General features: G+C 30.0%; 2 protein-coding genes and 1 long non-coding RNA gene across 6 annotated transcripts; 2 read left to right on the forward strand and 1 right to left on the reverse strand.

Annotated features, from left to right (window-relative positions):
• The first annotated feature begins 2,095 nt into the window (after positions 1-2,095).
• Positions 2,096-5,609, forward strand: LOC110619289 (protein NRT1/ PTR FAMILY 4.3). The gene is made up of 5 exons (XM_021762631.2): positions 2,096-2,348; positions 3,086-3,303; positions 3,509-3,943; positions 4,095-4,237; positions 4,620-5,609. The coding sequence occupies exons 1-5, from the start codon at positions 2,201-2,203 to the stop codon at positions 5,515-5,517; spliced, it is 1,842 nt and encodes a 613-aa protein (XP_021618323.1). The 5' UTR covers positions 2,096-2,200; the 3' UTR covers positions 5,518-5,609.
• A 5,531-nt stretch (positions 5,610-11,140) lies between these two features.
• On the reverse strand, positions 11,141-18,114 carry LOC110619290 (survival of motor neuron-related-splicing factor 30). Of its 4 annotated transcripts, XM_021762638.2 has the most exons (9): positions 17,841-18,113; positions 16,327-16,395; positions 15,970-16,061; positions 15,547-15,654; positions 15,283-15,365; positions 15,100-15,175; positions 12,630-12,806; positions 12,113-12,241; positions 11,141-11,514 (listed from the first exon to the last, which is right to left on the reverse strand). In XM_021762638.2, the coding sequence occupies exons 3-9, from the start codon at positions 16,015-16,017 to the stop codon at positions 11,353-11,355; spliced, it is 783 nt and encodes a 260-aa protein (XP_021618330.1). In that variant the 5' UTR covers positions 16,018-16,061; positions 16,327-16,395; positions 17,841-18,113; the 3' UTR covers positions 11,141-11,352. The 4 variants fall into 4 exon arrangements, with proteins under 4 accessions (XP_021618330.1, XP_021618325.1, XP_021618329.1 ...); XM_021762633.2 differs by lacking the exon at positions 15,970-16,061 and having other exon boundaries at positions 17,841-18,114; XM_021762637.2 differs by lacking the exon at positions 15,970-16,061 and having other exon boundaries at positions 15,547-15,810; positions 17,841-17,859.
• On the forward strand, positions 13,205-14,837 carry LOC122724049. The gene is made up of 2 exons (XR_006351238.1): positions 13,205-13,347; positions 14,808-14,837. It is a non-coding gene; the product is annotated as an uncharacterized LOC122724049 (long non-coding RNA).
• Positions 18,115-18,621: the final 507 nt, after the last annotated feature.

An 18,621-nucleotide genomic window follows, 5' to 3' on the forward strand; every position in this document is an offset into this window, starting at 1 on the left:
AGGATTAAGTTGTCTTTTAAGATATCAGAAATTTTTATAATATCTCTTTAGACTAATATTTATACTTTTAACAGACCTGTTTTAATCGGCTCATTGACGATAAGCAACTGACTTATTTAATGTTTAGTCGGCTATACCCTTTCTCTAAAACACACCAGATCATGATAACAAGTACATGTGCATTAACAACAAGTGCACGTGCATTTAATATGTTGTATGGCCAGATTCGACATTAAAGATCAAGACTTCTAAATCCCTTAATATAGCGTCTCAACAACCTTCTTTTAATCAACTTAAGTGTCTTGACTTGTATCGAATAACGACTAAGATTTATCATGTTTGTGCTACTGAAATGTGGCATATACGCAGCATGATCTCATAAGGAGCTATATTTTATATATTATTATGGATGAGGTAATTTATAATAAATTATCTAATTAATTTAAAATCTCATATTTTTTTTGGTAAAACCTTTTTTCTAGTATATGGAAAATTGTGAGGGTACTATTAATTTTAGTTCTTGTGATGTATTGTATGCTTTAGATAGAAAAGGAAAGTAAAGGGATAAAGTAAAAATACCAAAAAAAAGAGATTGATTCAGGCAAAAAGGAAGCCTAAATTTGAGCACCATACGAAAATAAAAAACCATAATGTCTGAATTTTTATGTCTTACACACCGACAAGCTTTTGAGTTGGTTCCCTTGTCCCAATTTTTACCCACATAAAACTGCCCATATTTAGGTCCTTTTTATTAATAAGATGCATATTCCTTTATTTCAAAATTCACCATTCTTAGTTAATTCACTACGGCCTCACCTACTCTTTTTCTTTATATATATATCATTCGTTTAATTTGAATTTACACTGAATACGCTCACGAAAGTAAAATATATTTTTAAAATTTTAAAAATATTTCATATTTAAAATTTAAATTTAAAATATTTAAAAAAATAGACTTGTACTATGTCATCCCAGTTCATCTCTTACTCCCCTTATATAACCATTATTTACGGATTGATAAAACAATTTTGTATATATCCTTGCAATTAAAATTCCTAAATTATGAAATTTATAAATTAACTATAATTTAACTTTTAAAATTTAATGAAACGAATAATTTATATGTTAGTATTTTAAAATTCATATCGATCGAGTCGTATTAATAAAACATTCATTTAATTTTTTTTTAAAATTTAATATATTAAAACACAAAATTAATAAGTTATAAAACTATAAGTCTCATTAACCGAATAAAAGAATTAAAAAAGTCTGAGTAGACAGAACAAACCTTAAGACGAGCATAATGTATGGTGACTCGTAATATAAGATAAATAGCCATATTAACTTGATTCGAAATCTACTATAAAATTTAATTAAACTCTTACGAAAAAATAATTTTACAATCATTAATAATCTGATCAAATTTAGATAAATTATTTTGAAAAGAATCTATTCTGATATAAATTTAAATTAATAAAATCAATGGATTAACATTAAATATCAAATCTTTGAGAGAAAAAGAAATTAAATATCAAATAGTTTGGACAAAAACAATAAGAATTCAAAATTTAATTATGAAGTTGCACTAAGAATTGGCAATGAGGTAAGGATATAAATGAAATGATAACAAATGGGAAAACAGATTGTGGTCCTTTTTCTTGGTGGTGACAAAGAAAATCCAAAGAGCTAATGAGAAAACATATTTATTACCACATTCTTATTTTATTAATATTAAATTCATTAAAAAAAAATATCCAAAATGGAATTAAAAAAACCAAAAAATAAAAGTGGATAGAATAAAGAGTGTGGACCACTAAAAAAACCCAAATGTCAACTCCATCCAATAAAAAAATACAACACAAATGACAAAGGCTCCTATCAACTCTGCTAATTTGCTAACTCATAAATATATTCATTTAATTAAAATTATTTAAATTTTAAAAAATTATTATTTTTAATAATAATAATAAAGGAAATCTCTGTTACAAGTGTTGTCCACGTAGTTGAAGTGCGTGTGGGCATGAAAATTTTCCAAGTTAGTTTCATTACAAGAATTGCTTTAGCTTCCCACCTTATAAATTTAGTACTGCCCATTACCCTCAGTTTCAGCACAGAATAAGACAACAACTAGTTGCAACATTTCTTTCCAAGGGGAGCCAAAAATTAAAAATCTCTCTTTTGAGAGAGAGAGAGAGAGAGAATGGAAATGGAAGGAAGAAGGGGCAGTAACAAGGAAGAGAACAAGAGTAGTGTTGTTGTTAGTTATGAAGAAACGACAATGGATTGGAGAGGGAGAGTCTCCAACTCTAACAAGCATGGTGGAATGAGAGCTGCAACATTTATTCTTGGTACTTCTTTATCTTTTGCTCTTTCTCACATATCTTCATACATTTTTGTGTATCTGTACATAAAAAAACACAAGAGGTATGTTCATAGTTTGGCTTGAATGATCTTCTTGGCATGGTTTTCTTCTTTTTTTTTTCAAAAAAAATTATCATTTAGTCCTTGTAGTAAAAAAAACTCATTAATTGGTCTCTTGATTTTAAAAAATACATTAGAACTATTAATTAATTTATCCGCTAAGTATTCTATTATTTATTCGTGATACTGAAAAACTCATTACTTTGATTTTTCAAATTTGTAAAAATATCTACTAATTAGTCCTTTTATATCAAGGACATTTTAAACTTTTTTATGACACTTAATAGTTAAAATTAATAGAGTGATCAATTACTAGACTTTTTAAAATTTTAGGGATGTATTAATAAAAATCGATAAACTAACTAATAAATTTTTTTATACTACAGGGATGAAATGGTAATTTTCTCTTTTTTATTGTTTTGTAATTGTGTGCATATGGGTGAAGTAATTTTACTTAAATTATAACAAAAATCAAGATGGGAAGTGTTTGGATGCCATTTGAACCATGAGACCAAGTTGCTTTCTCCATTTTTGCTCAAGTGAAAGGCTTCTTTCACTTTTTCAAATTGGGTAAAAGCAAAGTCAATATCTTTGAAACTCTTACTCATTATCTTGTCTAGTCTCTTTAAGAAAGAGTTAATTATTTGATTATTGTTTGTTTCAGGGCTTCAGACATTTGAGATAATGGGAATAGCAGCAGTAGGGAATAATCTGATAACATATGTGATGAAAGAGATGCACTTCTCTTTGTCAAGGTCTGCAAACATAGTGACAAATTTTGTTGGAACTGTCTTTATCTTGGCCCTCTTTGGTGGATACCTCTCAGACTCTTATCTTGGTTGTTTTTGGACAATGCTCATCTTTGGTTTTGTGGAACTTTCTGTAAGTTAGTTCTCTTTTCTTTTTTTAGTTTTCTTTCTTCACCCACTTTTTGTCTTTCTAGCTACCATACCTCTTAATCCTTCAACAATTCTTGCTTTTCTTTTTATAAAAAAAAAAAAATCAGAATATTTGATGAACCTTTCCAAATTTTTTTATATTACAGGGACCAAATAGTAATTTTTTCTTTTTTTTAATGAATTTGCAGGGTTTCATATTGCTGTCAGTTCAAGCTCATCTTCCACAACTAAAGCCACCCCAGTGCAACATTAACGAAGAAGAGTGTGTTGAAGCAAAGGGCTTCAAGGCCTTGATCTTTTTCGTAGCCCTATATTTGGTGGCACTAGGAAGTGGCTGTGTGAAACCCAATATGATTGCTTATGGAGCCAACCAATTCAACCAAAACAACCCAAAGCAATCCAAGAAGCTTTCCACCTACTTCAATGTTGTTTATTTTGCTTTCTCCATGGGTGAACTTATTGCCCTTACTGTTCTTGTTTGGGTCCAAACACATTCTGGCATGGATGTTGGCTTTGGAGTCTCTGCAGCTGCCATGGCCATGGGACTCATCAGCTTGGTTTCTGGTACTTTTTATTACAAGAATAATCCCCCTCAAGGCAGCATCTTCATCCCCATTGCTCAAGTAATCAACTCATCTCACTAAGCTTTCCACCTACTTTTGTGTATTTAATATAATTTTCCAGTAGCCATGGCCTAATCATGTATTATTTGGAGCATTCACTTCTCTAATATTCTAATCAGATTCTCTTTATCATTTGTGAAATTTTGTTCAGGTTTTTGTGGCTGCCATTTCAAAGAGAAAACAGATTTGTCCATCCAATCCAGACATGTTAAATGGAAACAATAATGTCCTAAACCATCACATTGTCGGCATATCTTCTGACTCTGGCAAACTTGTTCACACTCAAAGATTCAGGTACAAAGTTCCAACTTTTAATTATTGGACCTAATAGTATACCCATTAACACTACTTTATCTTCAATTCTTAAAATATTGATGGTCATTAATCCAAGGCTAGATGGTTAGCTTCCTACTAAACCATGATCTTAATGATCATGCACAAGTATTTTTTAAAACAGTCATCGAATTGAATTTTAAAACACTAAAAATAAAATTTAATAGAAAAACTCATTAAAAAATCTAATCGATCCAACTGAACTGATTCAAATCGAATCAGTTCAGTTCAAATTGATTTCTGCTCTAATTCGTCTCAATTTACAAATTCTTAAAATCTAATTTTTAGTTTATTCCATTTAAAATTAAACTAATCATATATTTAACTCTATTCTATTTTTCAGGTTTTTAGACAACGCATGCATCAAAATTCAAGATGGGACCAATACAAAGGAAAGTCCATGGAGACTATGCACTTTAACTCAAGTTGAGCAAGTGAGGAAACTAATATCAGTCATTCCAATCTTTGCTTGCACAATAGTTTTCAACACAATTTTGGCTCAACTCCAAACATTTTCAGTCCAACAAGGGAACTCCATGGACACCCATCTTACAAAATCATTCAAGATCCCACCAGCTTCACTTCAATCCATCCCTTACATCATCCTTATAGTTGTTGTCCCTCTTTATGACACATTCTTTGTCCCATTTGCAAGAAAATTCACTGGTCATGAATCAGGGATAACCCCTCTACAAAGGATAGGTGGTGGGTTGTTTTTTGCCACCTTTTCAATGGTTGCTGCTGCTATTATGGAGAAGAAGAGAAGGGATGCAGCAGTAAATTCAGATAAAATCTTGTCAATCTTTTGGATCACTCCACAATTCTTAATCTTTGGATTGTCAGAAATGCTAACAGCAGTTGGTCTCATTGAGTTCTTTTACAAGCAATCATTGAAAGGGATGCAAGCATTCTTAACAGCAATCACATATTGCTCGTATTCATTTGGATTCTATTTGAGCTCCTTGTTGGTCTCTTTAGTAAACAAGATCACATCATCAGATTCTTCAAAAACTGGTTGGCTTGGTGACAATAATCTCAACAAAGACAGGCTTGATTTGTTCTATTGGTTGTTGGCTGTCCTTAGCTTTCTCAACTTCCTCAACTATCTCTTTTGGGCTAGATGGTATTCTTGTAATCCATCTCCATCATTCACACAACAAGATGAGACACATGAGGAGAACTACCTCAACCATTGTAGCTTTAGTTCTTCAAAAAATATTGGAGATGAAAGTATACCTTAATATATCACATAGAAATTAATGTTTGCTTGAAATTATCTATAGGCTTGTATTATAAGTAAAGAATTATTAAAAGAAAATGATAAATTAGATTATCTATCTTGATTTATTACAATTATTTATAAAAAAAAATTAAGTTTTAAAATTTATTAAGAGAATGTAATCGATAATATTTAAAGTTTCTCTCTAAATAGTTCGATTTAAGAATGAGTTCCATTGGACAAATCCAACAATTAAAAGTGTTGAGAGTAGTACGCACTTAATCTATTCTCAAACTTTAAATAAATAGGAGAGAGTGATATTCGCCTGTGATCCGAAATTCGCGAGAAAATGGCTACTCTGTAAAATGAGATGGAGCTGCTCAAAATACTAACGAATCACAATACCCAAAAATTCTATCCTAACTTAGCAATTGTATCTAATTAGTATTCAGTTGCGACGAAAACATCATAAATTTAACAGAGAAAAATGTGATACTCAACGGCTTTCATCACACATCGATAAAATATAGAAAATTAAAATTATATAAAATAAATAATATAAAATTACTAAATAATTTAAATTAATTATTTTAAATTAAATAATTTCAAAAATTATTTAGAATAATTTGGATCAGAACTATTTTACTGTGCCTTGCTGCTATATAGTACTTGTTGCACCTACAGACTCGAAGTGCGTGCGTGCATTGTTATTGCACATTGCACTAAGTCTACAAGCCAATAAGGTTTGAACAGTTTTACCTATTTATTATTAATTTAAGACACTCATTCTTTTTATAGTATGAAATTCATGCAAGACATTGATTATATTATAGAATTAATTGAAAAATGTAAGAGTAATATATATTAAATGGGAAAATTTTAGAGGAGGAAATTAAAGGGAATCCACTTTTCAAGGGTTGTAAAGGATTCAAGAGGAAATTGTATTATAACCCCATTGACAAAGATTCATTCCATTCTCCTATTTTGTTTCTCCTTAACAAAAATTCCTTGATCAATAATGCAATTCCTTCATCATGGGGACCTCATAAGTTTCCTTTGAATGATACAAATTTAAAAGGAATATGATAGTGCTTTGCTAGTGCTGTACTTCTTGAAGAAAGATTTTTTTTTTCTTTTTATCTTTTAAGATTAATATCAAACTCCTCTATTAATAAAATCGATAAAATAAGATTTGACTCATTTTCGCTTCAAATTAAACAATTATATTTATAACAAAAATTTTTGAATTGACTTATTAATAATAAATAATTATTTTTATTTAGTATCTTAATTGATTAAGATTGATAACCGCTGAGCTTCACGTGGAGGCTAGGTCCGGAAAGGCGATCTTGGTCTAAAGTCCATGAAGTCTCTCTGTCGGACCGACCCAATTTTTTCAGCCCTAACTTAACCCATGAAGCGGATTGGGCCACTCACAAACCCAGGTCCATTATCACGAACCCAGTCTAATGATGTGACATGGGGAAGGACAGCAGGCCCAATCACCTCATCGCCCGACTTGCAGATGTGCCGAGAGGAATTAAATTATCGTCTGACGTGGAGAGAACGTCTGACGTCTTCGTACATACGAATCTGCGCAGTAGAAACATGTGGCACTGTAACAAAAAGTCCGTTAAACATCACTGATTAACGAAAAAAAAAAAATAAAAGGAGAAGGACTTCTTCCACTCGTCCAAAATTTAAACTATTATTATAAACTCTACTTTTCAGATTTTAGAGCATTAAGGATTATACTTATACCTAATATATATTAGATTAAGATGGCTAAAATATGTGAATTTAACGTATTGTAAAATCCATTCTTGCATTAAAAATTAAGGTTTACTAAAATGCTCTAATATTCTCTATGCACCTAATTCCCGTTCTGTATGATAATTGAAGTCGAATCATAGCTGTGATGGAATACACGTGGTGTGATTTTAAATGAACCATAATTAAAAAAAATATATAAATTAAATAGTAATTACCCATAAAATCTTCCACAAAAATACAAGGCTAGAACATGTCTTAGATATTTGAGATAGAAAGACATAGACCCCTCAACTGCAAAACCCTAAAGTATGAGTATGTCATCAGTGGGAGAATATTCATTAAGATGTGTGCCAAAAGAGAGGCATGCTTCCCCCACCAAGTTTAAAAATTTAGTTGCTGCTAAGGAAATTGGGGTTCCATCCTTTTTGGTCTTCAATCTCGTAATGAATTCTTTTACCATAACCATTCAAAAGAGAGACTGAAATTCACATAAACCAATCACAAATGCCAATGTGACTTCAATATTACTGTAACTCCATTTATTTTATTATTTTAAAAAATATTTATATGTAAAAAGCATTTTTCAGAAAAATTATTTTTAAAGAAATCATTATTTTGTATTATTTAATTACAATATTAAAAAACATAAAGGGCCAATAAGATTCCGTTTCTAAATACTAAAAAGATTTTTAAAGTATTTTTACGGAATGTTTTAAGAATGTATTTTTTGAATATAGAAGACTTAAAAAATTAATTAATAAAATTATTTTTTTAATCAAAAGAAAATTTTATCTATTTTTCAAAGAATATATATATATTATTAACATCTTTTATTTTTTTAATATTGCAATCAAACAATGAAAAAGTTACTTTTTAGAAAATAAAAACTTTCAAGCTATTTCTTGCAAAATTAAAAATTAAAATTAAAGGAAACCCTTTAATTAGGTCTTAAATCTGCAGCTCTTAATACTAAATGGATAGAAAATGTTAAATTTATCTTTAAATTATATAAATTAAAAATATTAAATTTTATTTTTTTAATCTAAAATTAGATTTGGATTATCTTTAAAGACATTAATATTTTTAAAGATAAGCGGGTGATCAAAATTTGATTTAAATTGAAAAAATCAATCTGAATTGAATTAATTTGAAAATTCAGTTTGATTTTTTATTCATTTCGGTTCGATTCAGTCTTTAATTTTAAAAATTTTGGTTATTTCAGTTCGGTTCAGTTTTGATCAAGAAAAAAATTAAAAAAACCGAATCAAACCAATTTAGTGATAATAATATGTTATTTTTAATAATATAGAGAAATTAAATTATATTAAAATTAAAATATTTTAATTAAATTTTAAAATATTAAAAATAAATGATAAAAAATAAAAAATTTATTAAAAATTAAAATCGATCAAACCGAATCGAATCAGATCGGTTCGATTTAATTTCTGATGAAAATCAATTTGGTTCGGTATTTATAAACACTAAAATTTTAATTTTTAGTTAATGCTCTGGGACAAGTTTGAAGAAAAAATTTAATATTTTAAAGCACTTTTAACCATAATTTACTATATACTCCATGTTTTGCTAAAGAAGTGATTATTGTTGTCTAACAAAATTCAATTCTATAATGCTCTGGTATGAATTTCTTTTAAGAAAAAAATTAAATTTTATTAATAAAATTTAATTTATTTTTATTAAAAAAATTATTTATTTAAAATTAATTTAAATGTAATAGAATTTAATTAAACTCTTTTATATTATATGAATTAATAATAAATTAAAATTAATTTAATTTTTATTATTTTTAAATTAAACATAAATATTTATTCTTATAAATAAAAATCATTTTTATCGCATTTATTGAAAAATCATTATTAATATTTTATAATATTTAAAATATAAATTTTAAATAATTTTTTACCATTCAAACTATAAAGATTTTTTTTAAATTAAGAAAATAATATCATAAATTTCTTAATATTAATTATAAATGTATTAAGTATTAATAGTCAATATTAAATTAAAATAATTTTTTAAAAATAATTATTAATTAAAAAATAGAAATAAATCTAAAATTTTAAAAAATAAAAGATAAAGCACTCCCAGACTTAGTCTGATGGTAATTACATCCGGTTAAACCTGATAAATTTCAGGTTCGAATCCCCATCCCCATTTCAAAAAAAAAAAAATAAAAGATAAAAAAAATCTCAAAAGACTAACAAAATAATTTTGATGTAAATAGATTTAATGAAATTATTTCTTATAAAATTTTAATAAAATTTATTTTTAGTTCAAAATCAATTTTCACAAAAATTTAATTGCTATTAATTTTGCTAAAAAAATTAATTTCTTTAAAAAATTTTCAAAATTAGAATTTTCAAAAAGACAATATGAAAAATCTAATTCGAGCGGTTTATTTTCTCAATTAATGGAGATTTCTACAGAGTAGCACAATTTTATAAAGAAATCATGTATTTCTTTTTAAGAAGAAATGAAAAACATTCTTAATATCATACTCAATTAAATAATCATTATAGCTTCTTATTTTTTTGAAGAACTCTTAATTTTTTTTGAAAAAAAATATGGTATAATAAATTTAGATTTTTACTAACCTCTTTTTATTTTGCCAAAAAAAAAAATATTTACATGTTTTTTATATTTGAAACATTTAAAGGGAAAGAGTAAAATATTTTTAAGAAAAATAATTTATTCCTTTTAAAAAAAAAGTCATATTAATGATACAATTCTTTAGTAAGAAAAATAAGTTATTTTGTTCAAAAATAAATTTTCAAGATATGCTCATAGCTTTGAATAATTGTCTAGAAGTCTAACTTACTGAAGTTGAATTTTCTTTTTCCATTTTGTCTTTAGTGTTAGATATTATAAAAAAGTTCCAATAAATATAAAAAGTCAGTAAATTAAATAATAAAAGTAAAAAAAAAAATATTAGATATGATAGTACCATTAATTTATATTCAAATAAATTCGAAGAAACTGAAAGGGATAAAACACACCAATTCTAACTCCCACTCTCAGTTTCGATTTCAGAAATTTCAAAAATAAAAAAGTGATTTTTTTTTCTCGAAGCATCAAATTTAATTTATTAAAGAATCCAACAAAGATCCCAGACGCACAAGAGATGCTTCCTTTCTCCAGCACAACGCTCCTCGTTCGTTCATGGTTTGCTTACTCGACAGAAACATTAAGCATAATTTGTGCAGCCTGGCGCAGATCAACTACTTCAAATGCTCTAAATACAAATTGGTAACAATGGTTGAGAGTAAAATACCAGGCACTAGCTTCTGCCTTTCTTCCCATTCATAAAGCTACTCTCACTTTCTCATTTTTACTAAAAACTGAATGAGACTTCAAAAACCCAACAAAACCAAATTGGTAAAATGTGAGAACATAGTCAATGAATTGATGAGGTGGGGTCACGGTGAGAGAGATGAATAGGTAAAAAAATGAAAATCTATTATTTAATCTGAAACTCATTAGTTTATCTTTTTAATTTTAAAAAAGATATTAAAATAAAAATTTTAAAAAAAGTCTATTAATTTATATATCTATTAATTAGCTATTAAGTATTATATAAAAATCTAAAATACCCATAATATAAAAAAAAATAATATAATTTTTTACAAGACTAAAACGCCAACTAATAAATTTTCTTATATATCAAGACTAAATAGTAAAAATAATTAACTAATCAATTTTTTAAAATCTTAGTGTACTTTTCAAAACTAAAAAATTGACTAATAAGATTCTCCATACCATAAGACTTAAATTAACTTCCCTAAAAAAAATTATATGGCCTCTAAATACAGTGTGTTTTTCTCAAAATGTTGCAAGAAAAAAGATGAAAATATCAATGAAGATAACCAAGTGGTTGTAATATTGGAACATCTGCAAATGGCAGTACAAGTGACATAAATCTTCACAGAGGTATGCCATCCACACACACTAGATGTCAATTTGAGTGCTTTTAACCAGTGACTTTGCTACTGAATCAGTTGGCAGAAGGCAATAACTAATGGAGAAAGTTACATATGAAGAACAATGAAAATAACTGAACCTCAAAAACCTACTCATCAGTCTCAGCATTTCCACCTTTGAGATGCAAATGCTTTTCCCTTTTCTGGAACTCTGTCAAGCCCTTTCCACTTCCAGTCACCCCAACCTTACCATATGGATCATCAGGAGACTTAAAAATGCTTTCTCGCTTGCGCCCTGAGAAGAAACCAACCTACGAACAAAGATAATATTAACAATTGTAACTTACATGTAGGTCCGATAATGAAGAAAAATAATTTTAGCACAGATCTTTGAGAAACTACTAGAACAAATCTCCACATTACATAAGGAGATGATAAGGGCATGGAGAGTTTGCGGTTGTCAAATCTTTTAGTATCCAGAAAAAAATGGTTTCTGAAGGCTAAAAACCTTCAATCCTTCTAGGTAACCCTCTGTTTGGATCCTTAGTTGTGCAATGGAAATAAGGAGAAATGAATATAATAGAAAAGAAAAGAAAAGTACATTTCTTTTCCATTGTTTGAATATAAAAAAAAAAAAAAGTAAAAATTTATCTCCTATTAGAATTACTTTGTTGCCATAAGCTATAATTTTCTTTTTATATGACATAAGGATATAAAAGTAATCTTAAAATATATAGTATCTAATAATCTTCATTTTCCTCCATTTCTCTCCTAAATATATAGTATCTAATAATCCCCTCCTCCCTCCTCTTTTTTAATTTCTTTTCTCTTCTCTCCATTTCCTTCCATCCAAACTAAGCATAAAGGAAGGAAAGAAGAAAACCGTGAGTTAGCTTTGCAAGCGCACACCTTTTTACTGCTGCCTTTAGTGGTCTGGAACTGCTGCCATGCATTTTGTCGCTTATTCTGTGCAACTTCAAGTTGTTCAAACCGCATCTTTGACTTGAAAGCATGTATTTTCTTCCGCTTGGCAGCTTTCTGCAGTTGTGATTTTATTAAGGCATTATTCAACAGCACTATTCACGTAATAATTCATGACAAGAATGGGAAATAAATGAATAAATAAATAATCATATGAAGATATATTATCAGGAGGAATTGTCATATAAACCAACCAAAATTAGTTAAAAAAGGACAAGTCTGTGGGTACATAGTGGACAGATGGATAAAACACTAGTCAGATGGTTTTGTCGGGCAGTGATAAATAACACATCATTTTGAATCTGATCAGTGAGATTGACCAAATAAACAAATATATTTACAGATAAACCACTAAAGATAATTTTACAATTTTTAAAAACATCAGTATTCAGTGACCTCAAAGTGAACAATATTAATGGAAGAAGCATATATAAACCCTGCTTACCACATCCTCTGGGTCCTCAGCATTTATACGAAGCTTTGGCGGCAAACTCCTAGATTCGAAATCAACAAACGCAGCTTGTGCAATCTTACGTTTGATAGCTTGCTTTGTAGCTTCAGCAACTCTTTCAGCTTCCACTAAAGCATTGAGCTCAACCGGTCTTACGTTGGCAGGATCCACCTGGGATTAGCAACTGTCAGGATATGCCATCCAGCATCTGATTCAAAGTAAATTTACCACAATCATAGGGAAGGAGTGAAATAAGCATGCGAGCAACTCGGTCCACAAATAAAGAATAAGTCATAAGCAAAAGGGCAAAACTAATAAACAGTCTCGAGCAACAAAATCAAGAAAAATTGGTCGTTAAATCACATAATGGTATATAAAACAATGTTTCTGCCACAAAGCTCCATTATTCATGACACATTGACACTAATGACCTCTTAACTCTTCCTTGAGATTCAATAACAATAATGTGGTCTGAAATCAACACTATACCTCCTACACTAATGACAAAGCACCATTGACTCCTTCCCAGTAATTAATGGAATTTGATATAAATCATTAAGCCTCTAATCAGCAACACTAGCTATTCTAATAACATTTAGCTTTTATAGTAGTTGTTAGCTAAAAGTTAAGGGAGGTAGCTTTTGATGAACCACTATTTAATCACTCCATACAGTGTTCTAACTGGGTTAAAACACTAAAACTAATTAAAAATGTAGAAATATAATATTTTATTGTTATTCTCAATAGAGATTACAACTTATTTATAAGTGAGAGACCGTATCTAAACAGGAAGGAAAATAAAATCTATGATTATACAATCCTAAGATTAAGTAACTGATTCATCTATCAATATCTACTACCTATATTAACATATTTACTTCCTATAACTTATAACACTCCCCCCTAAAGTTGGAACATAAATGTTAATAATGCCCAACTTGTTATATATATAATCAATTTCAGCCATAAGAACAATCAACCCAAAACAATCAAAATAAACAAAGGAACAGAACCCGTGAATAGTAGCCGTGAACAGTTTCCGTGAACAATACCTTATGAACAGTGCCCGATATCTTCAAATGTTACCCTTTATGGATAACCCAAATGCACAGAATCCTAAATCTCTAAATGTTACCCTTTATGCGTAATCCCGATGAACAGAGCCTTAATTCTCCAAATGTTACTCTTATGGATAACCCAAATGAATAGAGTTCTAAGTCTCCAAATGTTACCCTTTATGGATAAGCCGATGAACATAGCCCTAAGTCTCCAAATGTTACCTTTATAGATAACCTAAATGAACAGAATTCTAAATCTCCAAATGTTACCCTTTATGGGTAACCCGATGAACAGAGCCCTAAGTCTCCAAATGTTACCCCTTTATGGATAACCCAAATGAATAGAGTCCTAAATCTCCAAATGTTACCCTTTATGAGTAATCCAATGAACAGAGACCTAAGTCTCCAAATGTTATCCTTTATGAATAACCCAAATGAACAGAGCCATAAGTCTCCTAAGTCTCCAAATGTTACCCAGGGTAACCCAAAATAAACAGTGTCCTAAATTTCCAGATGTTACCCTTTATGGATAACCCGGATGAACAGAACCCTAAGTCTCCAAATGTTACTCTAAGTCTTCAAATGTTACCTTTTATGAGTAACCCAAAATGAACAGAGCCTGAGCCTCCAAATGTTACCCTTTATGGGTAACCCAAAATCACGTTTTACCTGTCTCAACAGCAGATCTAACAAGCGGGTTGCAAGGCAACTAAGCGCCTCCACCTAACATCCAAACGGCAAATGAACCACAAATCTGATAAGCGGGTTGCAAGGCAACTTCGGCGTCCTCTCTAGGTGAACGATGGGAGACAAATATTACCCTAGATGGGTAACACAAAAGAACAGGAGTCCTAAGTCTCCAAAAATTTTAAAATTTGACGAGAGAGAGAAATTAAATATCTACGAGAATAGCTCTGATACCATGTAGAAATATAATATTTTGTTGTTATTCTCAATAGAGATTACAACTTATTTATAAGTGAGAGACCGTATCTAAACAGGAAGGAAAATAAAATCTATGATTATACAATCCTAAGATTAAGTAACTGATTCATCTATTAATATTTACTTCCTATATTAACATATTTACTTCCTATAACTTATAACAAAAAAGTTGTCACCAAACAAGGCCTAAATGATTACTTAAAGAAATGAATTCCTGGCTTCCACAATCATAGATTATGCTATGGATCAGTCATATTCATTTTTAGAATGTCCACAAGCAACCTATGAAACATAGCCACAGTCCATTTCTCATCCATCAAAATTCCAATGGAAGCCTCAACACAACACAGTTCTATTGCAAGACTTGCAATTATCCATATAGATGGGTACAACTAGGACAGGGCAATAATATTGAAACACCAAGACATAATGATTTGAAAGTGGGGTGACAGAAAGCTTACCTCTTCCTTATTCCCCCATCCATCATAGGAAACATAATACCCATTAGGAGTAAAAGCCTCTATTGTTGCATCATACCTGAAAATTTAACTAATCAAACACAGCAAAGATAAAGGGTAAAAAAATAATACTCATAATAATAAGTACTTAACAAATTATGAATCTCTCTTATGTTTATCACATACCACTCCCCATCTTCACTCCATACAGCTTGAACTTTTGCACCAACAGGGAACTTCTCAAGTTCACTAGACATTCCCTCTGAATCCTGATTAAGGGAAAAAAGAATTATAGTAGCACCTAATGTGTCTTCATAAAACTGCACAAATATGTCATATTTATATAAAGTATGTACACCTCTTACCCTTCCCACATGCATCTTGCCATAATGAGTACTTATCAGACATACATAAACAAAAAGCAATTGGTTGTATTGCACTGCTACCCACCTTAGGTTGAGGCAAACTAGGTGATGCACTAGTTCCAGGCCCAATATCTGATCCAGATATCTCATTCTGCTTTGCAGTTGCAAGGAGTTCCTCTGTAAGAGCAATGACCTGCATCTTGGCAATGTTAGGATAGTATAATATGAACATGATCTTTAACATTATAAATGGCAATCTTCATGAAAATTCAAACTTAGAATCTGAGAGTGAACATCTCAAATCAGATGAGGAAGATAGGAGGGCTGGCCATCACGACACATAGCACACCTGCAAATGAACCAAGATAGAAGTGATGGCATCTTGATGAAGTTCTAAATTTTACAAACAGCTCCATTTTTTTTTCTTTTTTCTTCGTTTTAATAATTCTCCATACATTTCCTTTTTCTGGAGAGCATGAACTTTAGTTAGCATAAAATCCACCCTCACCTTTTTATTTTTAACCCTGAAATGAAAACAAATCTCCATGGAAGCCATTAGCAGCTTATTAATGTTTCTTGTTTGAGCAACATGTTGAAGTCCTTCAAGAGAGAGGAAGAAGAGAGACAAGAAGAAACATAACTGCATCAAAACCTAGACGCTGAAATAGTAACATCTACCCATCTCCCAAATAGAAACACCTATATAGTCTGCTTTGTGGCCCCTCAGCCAAGAGAAGTTGACCATTCCAGAAGATAACTATATAAAGTGTCATGGCCCAAGATAAACTCCAACAAAAAAGTTTTTGAATTTACAAATGAATGGAAAAAAACAGACTGAGTAAAAACAATGACAAGCAAGGATCACCTCATTAAGCTCCTTTTCCATGTCCACATACTCAGAATTATCAGGATCTTCAGCCAAAAGTTGTCTAACCTGATCACAAGTATGAGATGAGTCATTACACATAAGAACCTGACAAACATATAGAGATAAATAACAGAAAAGATAGTTCAAAAACAGTCTATAGCCTACAGCATATAAGCAAACAATTATAAATTTTTATGAGAAAATATACAACATCAATCATTTTTAGACTGTAATGGACAAGAACCAAGTGGAACAACACATATTTGACACCATGAAAACTAAATGATTGCATAATCATTCCATGCGTGAGACAACTTATATTTGACATTATCAAAAGTAAGCAATTGCACAACTGTTAAGTTAAAAAGATAAAAAAATAATAATAATAATAACAAAAAAAATAACAACAGGGATATATAATTTTGTGGAAAAAGGTGGTGTCCAAGCTCTCCTGAGAAAACATTAACAAATCCCTTATTGTTTTAAATATGATTAACTAGATGATCGCCTAACATAGGCCAATATTAAAGTCATGAATGTAGCCAATCAACATTCAAATAAGAGCAAAGAAAATCTAGAGTAAATAATAAATAAGAGAAGAGAAAAAGAGGACAGAAAGACAAACTAACTGGGAAATTTCAAACAATGCTTATAAGCAATTTGTGAAGATCAATAACTATCAAAAACCTAGAACCAGTGTTGCAATTAATTTGAGAAGTCTTATTCATCTTTTCATCATAAAGTTTGACATCTCAATGTCCTTTTTACTTTCTCCCTCATAACAGGAACACATAAAGTTAGAATTTCAAAACTAAAATTTTAGCTATCCCTTAATTAACAAGTGATTTAAAGCTGCTAGTAAACTATTGAATAAGCTGTATTTCATTAAAAAAAAAAATGGTCTCCTCCTTTGGGCATGTGGAATTATTTTTTTTATGGATTAGACTATCAAAAAAAATTTTAAAAAAAATGGAACATTAGGAACCTTCGCTACAATTTCAACAAATCCAAGTTCTGGCTATAACTCACACAAGTTCTAGAGCTTTTGGATTTGTTTTATTTCTTTTTCTTTAATAAAAAGTTGTTAAGGGGAAAAACAACTCAATGTAGGAGTGTGACTATAGCTTACAAACGGAATATGAAAAATCCAACTCCATATATCCATATCTCAATAAAAGGAGCGAGAGAGCTTAATTAGATTGGATTCAATAAATAGAGTTGGGGGAAGGACATAGAACCCTAATTCGAAGTCGCAAAGAATTTCAAAAACGAAAGTAGATGGGTCTAATTTGAACGGGTAGAATTCAACATACTGAAGTCATATAATTCAATATAGTGATACCCAAAATTCACAACAGAGTAACTTCTAGAGTAACCCAAACAAAAAAATTATAACAATATAACCCTAATTCGAGATACCCAATTGATACAATTCCCACAACCAACATTAGGAAATAAAATTTAGCGAAAAAACAATAAAATTAATGGAAGAAGAAGAGAGAGAGAATTACATTATGAAGCTGTTCTTTGTATGTGGAGAGATTGGAAGCGAGCTCCTCAATGCTAACTTCTTCTCCTCCTTGCATATTTTTGTTCTTATGAAAAGAGAGATTATGTCTTTCGAATAAATATAGGTTTGAATTTCAGGTTTATGGTTTAATTTGGAGAGATCTTTGAGAAAATAAAATGGGAGATATTGAATGAGAAGAGAAAGAACACAAACCCTGATGATGTGTGTTCCTATTCGAACTGAATCCACCGAAGTCCCATATCAATTCCTCCTTTATTTTTCTGTTTTCACTCTTTGTGAATTACGATGAAGTCCCCAAGTTTTTTTAATTTGCAGAATTGACCCCACAAGGCTACTGCGTGCTGGCCGTTAGAACCTTATGAGATTTGGGCTTTTGACCACAGGAAGTTGGCCTACTTCCCCCAACACCAACCCCCCCCCCCCCCCACCCCCATCTAAAATTAATTATTAGGAACTGCGAATCAATGGTTCGTTAAAATATTTAATTTATATTAATTTAAAATAAAAACTTCAATTGAAATATAATAAAACTTTAAAATTAAGTAAACTTTATAAAAAAATATATAGTTTTTAATATTTTGATTCAACAAAACTGAACGAGATATTGCAAGAAATTACTTCGTATAACTAACCAACCACTAGCAGAAGCATTACCAAATAGATCTAACCAAAAAAAATTAAGATTAACCAGATTGAACATCCAATAATAAAGGATGAAATTAAACGTTTTTCACAAAATATGACATTAAAAATTAGTTCTA

Source organism: Manihot esculenta, chromosome 7, assembly GCF_001659605.2.
Source record: "Manihot esculenta cultivar AM560-2 chromosome 7, M.esculenta_v8, whole genome shotgun sequence".
NCBI lineage: Eukaryota > Viridiplantae > Streptophyta > Magnoliopsida > Malpighiales > Euphorbiaceae > Manihot > Manihot esculenta.

What these genes read in the sequence shown, in the direction of transcription:
- LOC110619289 (XM_021762631.2), top strand. Translation starts at nt 2,201, where the DNA reads ATGGAAATGGAAGGAAGAAGGGGCAGTAACAAGGAAGAGAACAAGAGT. An exon ending in TTGGTTTTGTGGAACTTTCT is followed by an intron (nt 3,304 to 3,508) that starts GTAAGTTAGTTC and finishes ATGAATTTGCAG; the next exon opens with GGTTTCATATTGCTGTCAGT. An exon ending in TCTTCATCCCCATTGCTCAA is followed by an intron (nt 3,944 to 4,094) that starts GTAATCAACTCA and finishes AATTTTGTTCAG; the next exon opens with GTTTTTGTGGCTGCCATTTC.
- LOC110619290 (XM_021762633.2), bottom strand. Translation starts at nt 17,915, where the DNA reads ATGCAAGGAGGAGAAGAAGTTAGCATTGAGGAGCTCGCTTCCAATCTC. An exon ending in TGGAGTGAAGATGGGGAGTG is followed by an intron (nt 15,176 to 15,282) that starts GTATGTGATAAA and finishes TTAAATTTTCAG; the next exon opens with GTATGATGCAACAATAGAGG. An exon ending in CTAAAGGCAGCAGTAAAAAG is followed by an intron (nt 11,515 to 12,112) that starts GTGTGCGCTTGC and finishes CTTTGTTCGTAG; the next exon opens with GTTGGTTTCTTCTCAGGGCG.